Genomic DNA, 11,890 nt, shown 5'->3' with positions numbered 1-11,890 from the left:
CCTAACCATCATATATATTAGAGAATTTCTATTTAATTCTTCAAGATTCAATAGTAAATCTGTTTTATTTTAGGTGGACACTATTTTAATTGTTATTAGATATTCATTGACTTGCAGATCTTTTCCCTTGCCTGTGAAGTCCCCTTACCCACCAACCAAACTCCTGGACCCTCTGACAATGACTTTCTAATTCTCTTATATCTTCTCCTTATGGAGAGAAGTGAAATGACTTGAAAGCACACCCTGAATCAATATCACTACATAATATATGTGTATAAACTCAAATAATTTTTATTTTTCTAAATGACTAGGTTAAACTAGGTAATTTTAGCCAAATATTATTTTACCCACAACTCAAGATAAAACTAAATCAACCCTTCATAGCTGCAATATGATAATCAATTCAAGTTCATTTGTGCTTTACTATTAAGTTAACACTTCTAGTCAATACTGGGGAAATAAGATCATATTGTGGCAAGCCCTTAGAGAATATTCATTGAATTGTTAAAAAAAAAAAAGATTCATTATAAGATAAATCCAACTTTTCTAAGTACCTAAAACTATACATGTTCTCTCTCCTTAAGAAGGGGATGGTGTGCTCGCTTCGGCAGCACATATACTAAAATTGGAGCGATACAGAGAAGATTTTGTTTAGCAAGTGGTGCTGGGAAAACTGGGAAGCTACATGCAAAAAAATGAAACTAGATCACTGCCTCACTCCAGTCACAAAAATCAACTCGAAGTGGATTAAAGACCTAGACATAAGAACGGAAACCATAAAATACCTAGAAGCAAAGATGGGTCAAACACTACATGACATACACTTCAGTGACATCTTTAAAGACAGAGCACCCAACGCCACAATAGTGAAGGCAAAGATAAAGAGATGGGACTACATCAAAGAGCTTCTGTACAGCAAAAGAGACATTACTAAAAACAAACAGACAGCCCACTAATTGGGAAAACATTTTCTCACACAAAAGTAGTGATAAAGGACTAATCACAAAAATACACAGAGATCTGATGAAACTCAACAAAAATAAACAACCTCATCAAAAAATAGGCAGAAGAGCTAAAAAGACACTTCTCCAAAGAGGAAATGCAGATGACCAACAAGCATATGAAAAAGTGTTCAACATCACTCGTAATAAGGGAGATGCAAACTAAAACCACAATGAGATACCACCTCACCCCAGTGAGAATGGCACATCTTCAAACAACTAGCAACAACAAATGTTGGCGAGGATGTGGAGAAAAAGGAACTCTCCTGCACTGCTGGTGGGAATGCAAACTAGTACAACCACTATGGAAAACTGTTTGGAGGTTCCTCAAACTGCTAAACATGGAGCTTCCCTACAACCCAGCAATCCCACTCCTAGGTATCTACCCAAAAGACACAAAAATACTGATTGAAAAAGATACCTGTACCCCCATGTTTATTGCTGCTTTATTTACAATTGGAAAAACATGGAAGCAACCCAAATGCCCAAAAGTAGATGACTGGATAAAAAAGAAGTGGTACATATATACAATGGAATATTACTCAGCAACCAAAAAAGAGAAACATGTCTTTTGCAGCAACTTGGATGGAGCTGGAAAAGATCATGCTTAGTGAGATAAGCCAGAAAGAGAAAGAAAAATACCGGATGGTTTCGCTCATAGCAGAGTATAATGGACCAGGCGAGAAAATAATAAGACCAATGAACAGCCAACCCGAGAGAATTTTGTGGGGGTGGAGTGGGGAATGGGATCAAAAACGGGGGGCGGGGGGGAGGGAAGTGCACGGGATTATGGTGATGGCACACAGGTGACTTGGTGATGGGAAACCCGTGGGGATTACAATTGAGATGGGAAAAAAAAATGTACAAAGTGATGTAAAAATAAACTTTTGTAAAGAAAAAAAAAAGAGGATGGTGATCCAGGTTGGAAGTAGGTGAGATAATTGAAAGAGATAATTAAATAACAGTAATCATTACCACTGATTGCAGGCTGTGGAAGGCTTAATTTTTATGTAATGTAGTAAAATGTGGCACTTATAATACTGAGAAATTAGGTTGACTGAGTTCCACCTTCTGCTCTATCACAGTGTTCTTCTCCAGTAGAGAGATATCAGAAATCTTCCCTGGGCCTCTCCTGCTCATCCAAACCCTAATGAGAAACCTCCTGGAGAAATTGCTAGCTCCCAGTTGCTGGGTACTATTAGAAGAAAGCACCCTTGTAATAACAATACAGATCTTTCCCCTATATCTTATTTGGTTCTTTTATATCCCTCCTATAAGTGAAGCCATTTGATATTTTTCTTTATCCTTCTGACTTATTTCACTGAGCATGATCCCTTCTAGCTCTATCCATGTTGCTGCAAATGGCATAAGTTTATCTTTTTTGATTGCTGAGTAGTACCACATCTTCTTGATCTTGTCATTTAATGTTGAGCATTTGGGTTGTTTCCAGGTTTTTTCTGTTGTCAATAGTGCTGCAGTAAACATATGGGTGCATGTATTTTTTTTGAATTAATGATTTTTGTATCCTTTGGGTAGATTCCTAGGAGTGGAATTGCTGGATCATATGAAACCTCCATATTTAATAATCTGAGGAATCTCCATACAGCTTTACAGGTTGTGCCAGTTTGAATTCACACCAGTAATGTAGGAGAGTTCCTTTTTACCACATCTTTGACAACATTTGTTTTTGTTAGTTTTTTTGTTTGTTTGTTTGTTTCACACCAGTAATGTAGGAGAGTTCCTTTTTACCACATCTTTGACAACATTTGTTTTTGTTAGTTTTTTTGTTTGTTTGTTTGTTTGTTTTTGATATGTGCCATTCTCACTGGTGTGAGGCACTATCTCATTGTGGTCTTGCTTTGCATTTCCCTGATTATAAGGGATGTTGAACATTTTTTCATTTGTCTTTTGGCCATTTGCAATTCCTCTTTGGAGAAGTGTCTTTTAAATTCTTCTGCCCATTTCTTCACTGGGTTGTTTGCTTTGTTTTTGTTGATTTATGTGAGCTTTTTGTAAATCTTTGTAACCAGTCCCTTGTACAAAACAAAACAAAACAAAAACAAACAGACAGTTATAAACCAGAGATATCCTACAGGGAAGGGGGATAAAAAGGGATCAGAAGGAGGTAGGGAAGAATGTGGGAGACTATGGTGATGACCTGCAGGTGAAGTGGGGGAGGTGGGAAGTAAGTACTGTTTTCAAATGAAGAATAATGTAAATAGATACACAAATTAATTTAAAAAGATGAAGAAAGCACTCTTATATTGAGAACAGTTTGCCTTCTCCAGAATTCACACCCATTAGTCTTCATTTTAACATAAAAAAAATCTAAGTCCTGGTTTCCTCTCTATTCTAAGCTTAGCCCACTCACCTGCATCTCCTTCTCAAACTAAATCTTCCTTTCTTTCTCTTCTTTTTTCCCAGTACATAATTTTCCAGACCCCTTTACTATACTAGTTTCATCACATGGACCCTTTTTTTTTTTAATCATTATGTCTTGAATTGTATCCAGTACTTTAAATTAATATAGAATGTAGTCATTCCTAAGGTTACCTGACATAAATAGTCATATGCTGTTGGTTAGCATAACTGTTACTCCCTTTGGTTAACAGGTGATAGGGCTTATTTTGGGGTTGAATTCTAACGTAACTATTTGTATTTTCTAATTTCTCTTCTACCTAGGGTATACATCAACATCTTGGGAGGTCAATATTCAGATCAAGCTGGCAACAGAATAAGGGCTTGGAATTGGTCGAGTTCTGTTGCTTCCTTACCCTTTGTTTCATTTAAGCCTGTCTTTCTGGCATTGAACCATTATGTTGGAGTTCGAATCTTAGAACAAGACAAGATTTCAATTACTTTTCTAGCAATGGGCCAACAGGCAAGAATCAGTGTTGGAACCAAAGTGAAGGTAGGTACATTTTTTAAAACACTTCTGAACATTTAGAATAAAAGTAACAATGTTTTTGGTGCTATTACTTATAGAATATACTTGCATGCAGTGTACTGTCCACTAAAAATTTGGAATGTAACAAAAATGTTCCAGATGGGATTAAAGTAACCTTATTAATTGCTTCTAATTCCTTTTACTTCAGAGTTGAATACAACTATCATTTACTGGGTGTTTACTCTCTGACCATGTGGTGCTGCTTTGGGGTTTAGTTTTAGGATTTGTGTTTTTTCTTTTTCTCTGTACTAAAATAGAAAGCCCTTAGCTGTCTGAGCTTGGGTGCGGATACATACTGAGGGCAGACAAAACCAACCCCCGGCTCCAGGCCCACATGACTACATATCGGTACCCTTAGTAATTCCTCCCTTCAGGAAATCAAGAGTCATGGCACATTCATGCTATGATGGCATTTGTTTTGTAGTCCTCAGCACCAGGATCTCATTGGCATGGAGGTAGGATAGGAGTCCATAAAACATCAGTGGGTGGAAAACATTCATTACACACTGCTACCCCAATGATTTCTCTGTTTCAGATTTGCCACTATTTCTATAGTGATGAAGGTCAACTGTGTGGGTGCTGGGACACAGCCTCAGATAGTAGTCCTTTCCAGCTTTAAAAAGATAACCATCCTGGGCATTGTCTATTGATGACCAGTATACAAAGTCCTTCATTTCTGGAAAACAGTTGGTCAGTCCAAAGCAAAAAGTGTGTGTGTGTGTGTGTGTGTGTGTGTGTGTGTGTATGGGTGTATATAGGTATGGAGGCCTTAGGTAAACAATATTATAAGTAATATCAGAAAGAAAAAAACTCAGAAAATGACAAAACCAAGATAAATCTTAAAATTACTTCTACATGTTTAAAATCCCTTTCTCTCTGCCATCATCCCAAGTCTATCCAAATAGTAGAGCAAAATACTATTGCAAACTAAACTGCTTCCAACCCATTTTACCATAAAGCCACAGGGCAGAATAACCAAGCAGCAATTTAGTTGGCTTTGTTGGAATCCTTCATATATGATTTGAGTGAACACTCAATTCCAGTCTGTACAGGCTTCAGGATGAAGACCATAGTCTTCCCAGACTCCACCTAGAATTTCCTCAAGGTTCATATGTCTCCCTCTCCTGGGGCTTTCCAGTCCTGCGCATGGAGGCAAGATACCCTGCCTTTGTTGGATTTCTGATGCCTTGCAAAAGAAGGAATGTATTATCCTCTTCTTAGCTTAGCTCAAATTCAGCTTATGAAAGAATTTCAATATCAGGCCACATGTTTCCAATTCTTTTGTTCAAGGAGGCAAAATTCCCTATAGAAACTATGCAAAAATAGGCCATTGCAATGAGTAATAAAAATTATTAGCAATTTTTTCATACTATGATGGCATTGAGGAGAGAGAAAAAACAAATACAATTTAGTTTTGCTTACAAAAACATTGCTGCAGATCCTGATCAGTCAAAATAAGAAAATGTTCCTTGAGTCACAGGAAGAACAATACCAGAAATAACCTTTACTGAATCAAAGAAAAATTGATCAAAATTCATGTTTACTTCCAATAGTCTCTTCAGTCTTTTGTAGGAAATTTTCACTCTCAATTTCCATCAGTTGGAGTGAGTTAAGATCTTTCTCCCATTAATTTTTTTTACAAACAATTTCTATAGATGTCAAACTTTGAAATAACCAAAATTAAATCTGATACAATAATACTGAAATTTATTCAATGTTATAACTCAATATTCTGGAACAAAAACCTAAATTAGTGAAATTTACATAGTAGACATTTAAAATGTTTTGCATAAATTTTAGAACACAATGTTAGTCTTTATGTATACAGCAAAGTTAAACATATTCCTAAGAGACAGTGCTTCCTTTAGTTCCAATTTTCCATGTGAATACCACATAGGTCAAATTTATCTAATGTCTTTTAAGACCATAAGGAATGGGAGGAATTCTATGGAGTGGGGCTCTACTGAGCTTCCATAAAATTTCCTCTGACCAATCAAATGAAACACAGCCAAATTTTTTCTTCAATTTAGGTTTCTGGGAAATTTTGTCATAAGTATTATAAAATGACAACAAAACAAGCAAAAAAATAAATAAAAACAAAACCCAAAACAAGCAACAACCATTCAATTTCTGTGAAAGGTCCAGTTAATTCAGTAGTGCAATGTTGACAGTGAAACCAGGACCTTTTATTCTGGTTTCATGACTGGAATCTTTTCTTTAAAAAAAAAAAAAAGAAGAAGAAAGAAAAAAATTTAAATTACCCAAACTCCCAGTTTACCTCACACCAAAAGGGCATTATAGACTCAACATCAGATAGGAAAGGAAAAATGATAACCAAATGCAACTATAGGCACATATTTCAAAAACCTCTTATATTATCAATTAGTTCCTATTATCCATTAAATTACAAATTATTTCCTCTTAGTCAAAGTATGTCTCCTGGAAAATCTTATACCAGTTTCCATTATATCTTCTAGCTCAAAATGTCTATGGTACAGGCATCATTTATAGCAATTTTACAGCCTCTAGAGGACAAGACCATTAGACACAAAGGGGGAAAGAGCCCATACAGACACAGTTACCTTACTTATCACTTATCCCACATAGGATATCTTAGACTACTGCAGTTTCACTCATAGGGACCCCCCCCAAAAAAAGTCAAAATTGAAACAATTCAAAAGTTAAAATAAACCAAAGTTCACAGAATCAATATTGTTATTTAAAACTGGAGTGCTGCAACAGAAGTTGCATGTTTCCTGATGCCATTTCACAAACCTTAAACTTTGAAAGGAAAATGTTTAGTTAGGGCAACTACCACATTCATGATTTCAGGAAGTAAATCCTGGGGAATCTTGGATTTAGCTATAGTCGCTAATAGAATAGGGGGAAAATCATTTAACTTTTTTCTTTTTAAAAAAAATTTTTAGGGGCCCTCTCTGGTGGCGCAGCGGGTTAAAGCACTGCACTGAGAAGCTAAAGCCACTTCCGCATGAGTTCAATTCCCGCCTACCCCGGAGGAGACCACATGGCGTGGCAGACCTCTCCTGACCCGCCCACTGCTCCCCTCAGCAGTGTACTTCGTCGATCTGCCTGTTCTGTTCCCTACTCTGTCTCTGGTGAAGCCTCTCACCGCCCCTGAGCCTCTGGCCTGTACCTCAGTTCTGTATGTACAAATAAATAAATCTTTAAAAAAAAATTTTTTTAGATTATTTATGCATACAGAACTGGGGTATAGGCCAGAGGTGCAGGGGTGGTGAGAGGATTCACCAGAGACAGATTGGGGAGCAGAACAGGCAGATAAATGAAGTACACTGCTAAGGGGAGCAGCACGCAAGTCAGGAGAGGTTTGGGGCAGGGACGGAACTGGCACTGAGGCGGCTGTGGCCAGCTTGCAGTGCTGCATCCTAACTTGTGCCACCAGGGAGGGCTACTTTTTTTGTTGTTGTTGTTAACAAATATCTCAGGTCCTCAATGGATTCACAAGACCAGTGAGGGTTTCTCTCTGGGTCAGCACCTCCTGGTGCTTTCTTAATTCTGGAATGATGTACACAGGGTTTAATGCCCACAAGAGTTGTTTTTTGTTTTTGTTTTTGTTTTTTTTAAGATTTATTTATTTATTTATGCATAGAGAACTGGGGACAGGCCAGAGGTTCAGGGGCTGTGAAAGGATTCACCAGAGGTAGGAAGCAGAACAGGCAGATTGAAAAGTACACTGCTAAGGGGAGCAGCGGGCGAGAAAGGAGAGGTCTGCTGCTCCATGTGGGTCAGCCCTGGCAGGAGATTGAACTAATGCTGAAGCAGTTGCAGTTACTTCTTAGTGCTATGCTTTAACCTGTTGTGCCACCAGGGAGAGCTCATCATGCCGGAAAGCTTTAAAGAAATGTGAGTGGTTAGTAAAATGTCATGCTGAACCAAACGTTTAACAGTTGGGCTTAGGCATCTCCACTCTGCCAGGACTTGAATAAGCCTTGATCTCCAGGTCTGAAAGGATTCAATGATTCATTCAGAGACATAGAGATTCTACAGTGTGCAAAGTTGTGAGTTACTGCCAAAATCTTCTGGATATGCTTTACATATAGTTAGATCCTGCAGTCTTGTTCTATTTTCAGTCTAACATTCAAAACTGAGGCTTGAGAGGGTCTTCCAAACAAACACAATTTCAAAGGCATTAAATTGTAGCCAATTTCTAGGTGCCACTCTTATCCAAAGGTGGGCAATGGATGTGATCCCAATGCAGACATGTTTCTTGGCATAGCTTTGCCAAAGTCGTCTTCTGGTATTGTTCTTTTTTTTTTTTTTTTTTTTCAGTTTTTCCAGAAGATTGTGGTCTCCATGTAGCATGTGATTTCCAATTAATCTGTAAAGGGTTATTTACTATCTGAGTGATTTCAGATAAATGCAGGTCCATTGTCACTCTGAGGAAATTTGGGCAGTCCATAGTGAGGCTTTATCTCCTTTAGCAGCTGTTAAGCAAACTCTGAAGACTTTACTGTCTTGGTGGGCATCATTTCTACCTATCCTATGAAGGTGTCCACAACAAAATGAGTAGATGTTTATAGTTGCAGTGTTTCTAGGCATTTGAGTAAAGTCTACTTGCCAGTCCTCAATAGGACACTTATCTGCTGATGAACCCCACTGGCTTTAGGGTATGAGTCAGTCTTCAAGTTATTCTTGGAACATATTTGGCAGTGTTGGGTGATTTGTTGAGCTATTCTGTGCCAATATGGACCCTTTAAATATGGGTGCACAGAACTACAGTGAGTCATGGCTCCCACAGCGGTTTCCCTCATGTAGATGTTTCAACATAAGATGCACTAGGGCCTTTGGGAGGAGTTTCATCCCAAGTGGAGCTGGAGTCAAAATTAGTACATTCCCAGTCACTAGCTCTCCTCATCTCACTCAGTATGTTCAGGAACATGCCAAGTCACATCCACAAGAGGGATGAGTGTGCCCTGTTTAGCAGAACAGGCAGCAGGCTTAGCTCAGTTGCCCTTCTCAAGTTCAGAACCGTCCCTTTGGTGGCCAGGACAGCACATCACTTTGATAACTGATGGTAACCAACTGAATTCAACAAGGCCAAGATTAGTGGGTGCTTAACATCTTTGTTGCTGGCTGTAAGAAGTCCCTTCTCTTTCCAAATGACCCCGTACATGGGGACAACCATAAAAGTGCACTTTAAGTCAGTAAATACATTCGGGCTCTTCCCTTTAGAGATCTCCAGGGCTCAGCTTTCCATGCTGATGTTCTTGCTGGAAGGATTGGCTGCTATAGTGCTCTGCAGCGTCACCACTGCACATCCTGAACATTGATGGCCTTGTTCCATGGAACTGCTGCTGTCTGTGAATAACTCCCACTCTGCATCTGGTCAGTCAAATGTAGCTGGCTGATAGACACTTTCAATGGTTTCCAAATAGTTTTGGATTCATTTTTCATCATCAAGTCTTACATTGCTGGGAAAAAGCATAGCTGAATTTAAGGAATTAATAATTTGCAACTCCACATCAGGATTACCTGGTATGCTTGCTTGATATTTTGTGCAGCAGTTAACAGAATCCACCTTTCTGCTCTACCAGTGTTAAAACCTGATATGGCTCATCCATAGTGATGGATGAGTCAATTTCTCTGCCTCAGGTACAAGGTCACAGGTAGCAGCTACTGTGCACAAACATGGAGGCCATCCATGGCAGTGGGCAGGTTCTCCCAGAAGTTAATGGGGAATAGCCTCCTGGAGGGAGGAGCTGCTTTTGGAAGAAGAAAAGGAGATTTAGTTATCCTGTCCTACCTGAAAACCCAGCTCAGGTGCTGCATTCTCAAAGATAATCATGCAGCCCCAGGCTAGCTCTCACCATCTTCTCCCCTTCTCGGTACTTCCCAGCAAAGGGAGAAGGTTTGTGCTCCCTTCAGTATTTGTGGGTTAAACTACTTGAATAAAGTGTAACTATTTAAAAGTATCCAAATTCTGCTTGATCTAGTCTGGCCTTGTCTCAGGTCTCAGAGCAGGTCTCAAAGCCTATTTCTCATCCAGTTTAGTGTAACAACACAGCCCCTGTACACAGATAACTAGAGTCAGGAGGGGTCCAACCCCAATCAGTGCTTCCACTCACTCACGCCCACCTCCTGGGTTCTGCAGTCACCATGTCTCTTACTGGACTCTGAACTCTTCTCTTTCTCTTTCTCTTTGCTAAAAAGCTGCCACATCCTGAAGAGATTCCAGTTCTCCGGTACCTGAGTGGGGACGACCTCCTTCTATTGGCCAGTTTAATAAAGATTCGACGATTGTTTCATAAACTTGAAGGTTGTATGAATTTTCCCTCCAGTCATATATGGGAAAAATTAAAGCAACCTTCCTACCTTTCTTCACTTTCTCTAAAATTAATTGCCCTTTGTCATAATTCTGGTGTAAAACAAGATACAATAACAACAATAATAACTAAAATAAATGAAAATATTTAAAAGTAATGGTGCTAATTCATTTTTGTTGTGTTTGGGGTGGAAAGAGTGTGCAAAATATCAGGAAAAGTGCCCACAGTGATGAAGAAAAGCAAAGAAATATGACTTCTGTAAGTTTGGAACACATCCTAATCATCACTGGTTTCCATTCTTTGGCAACACTAGAGAATGAGCAAATCAACAATAAGATTAACATCAACCAGATTTCTATCAGGAAAGCAGAGAGCAGAAAATGATTAGATGCTTTCAAAACCATCCCAAAGGCTGGAGAAGTGAAGGTCAAATATCCATGTTGTCAGGAACTTCAGAAGTGGAACAAAAGACTTAACACAATTGCCTTGTGCAGCCCTTAGTCTCAGTCTCACTCTGGTGCAGGAATATCCGGAAGAACCATGGTGTTCACCCCGCCAGCCAGCGACAAGGGTGGCGGCTAGGAGCCTCCGGCAGGGGGCCTCAGTGGGGAATCACGCTGGCACCTCTGGCAAAAGAACATGGAATTTATACATAATCCCGTGGTTATAGGGGAAGAGAAGGGATGTGCTGGATCCGCAACAACAGCCCAGCACAGTATCAATGATGAAGTAGGGCAGAAAGCAGAATTGCGAGTTGGAGGTAGAGAAACTTAAAAGCATCCTTGACGGGGCCCTCCCTGGGGGTGCAGCGGGTTAAAGCGCAGCACTAAGAAGCTAAAGCCACTTCCGCATGAGTTCGATCCTGCCTGCCCGGGAGGAGACCACATGGCGTGGCAGACCTCTCCTGACCCGCCCGCTGCTCCCCTCAGCAGTGTACTTCGTCGATCTGCCTGTTCTGCTCCCTGCTCTGTCTCTGGGGAATCCTCTCACCCTCCGCATCTCTGGCCTGTACCCCAGTTCTGTACGGATAAACAAATTTTTTAACACAAAAAAAAAGCATGCTTGACGTCCCAACCTATGTCCTCTTGAATGCCCTGGACTTCTCGGTTCCCTCTTCTTTCTGCAGCCTTTCCTGGTACTGCTTTCCAAAGGTGATGTCAGTGCACACAAAAGGGGGGAATCCTAGCCGCCAGCCACCATCAGTGCGAAGTACTACATCAATTTTGCTCAGAGCCAACTGTGACGTTTTAAGAACAGTGGAAGGGAAATGAGCAAATGCGCTTGGGGAAAGCTGAGTGCTGAGCAGGGAGTCTTGGTGTTAACTGATTCACCACCTTTTTTGGTGTTACTCTTAATTAGCTCACATTTTAGGAATTGTGTTAATACTGAGAATTCAGTTTTATTTTTTCATTTTCACTCTTGTAATCTCCACTGTTGGTAAAAAAGAGGTTCTTAGACTCACTTCTTGGTTGGCTTTCATTGTATTTATGCCTTTTCCTTTTCATTGATGAGTGAACTTGTGCTTTTTATCATGTAATATTATTGATATATGTTGATAACACTGACAAAATAACAATATAGTATAGCGTGTAACAATTACAATAAACCTTAACAGAAATCTGGTTGTGTATATAATTATA

The 11,890-nt window shown here is 39.5% G+C and overlaps 1 protein-coding gene across 1 annotated transcript in view; it reads left to right on the top strand.

The window, feature by feature from the left end:
• ERICH6 (glutamate-rich 6) overlaps positions 1 to 11,024 on the top strand; it is a 45,479-nt gene extending 34,455 nt beyond the window's left edge. The window contains exons 13-15 of the mRNA XM_012730136.1: positions 3,684 to 3,912; positions 10,138 to 10,375; positions 10,921 to 11,024. Of these exons, the coding sequence (XP_012585590.1) occupies positions 3,684 to 3,912; positions 10,138 to 10,375; positions 10,921 to 11,024 (571 nt within the window). The remainder of the gene's footprint in view (positions 1 to 3,683; positions 3,913 to 10,137; positions 10,376 to 10,920) is intronic.
• The last annotated feature ends 866 nt before the right edge of the window (positions 11,025 to 11,890 follow it).

The sequence above is a fragment of the Condylura cristata genome, unplaced genomic scaffold, assembly GCF_000260355.1.
Source record: "Condylura cristata isolate star-nosed mole 26May11 unplaced genomic scaffold, ConCri1.0 scaffold00003, whole genome shotgun sequence".
Classification (NCBI taxonomy): Eukaryota; Metazoa; Chordata; class Mammalia; order Eulipotyphla; family Talpidae; genus Condylura; species Condylura cristata.
Note: the sequence above shows the minus strand (reverse complement) of the source record. Positions and strands in the feature narration are given on the sequence as shown.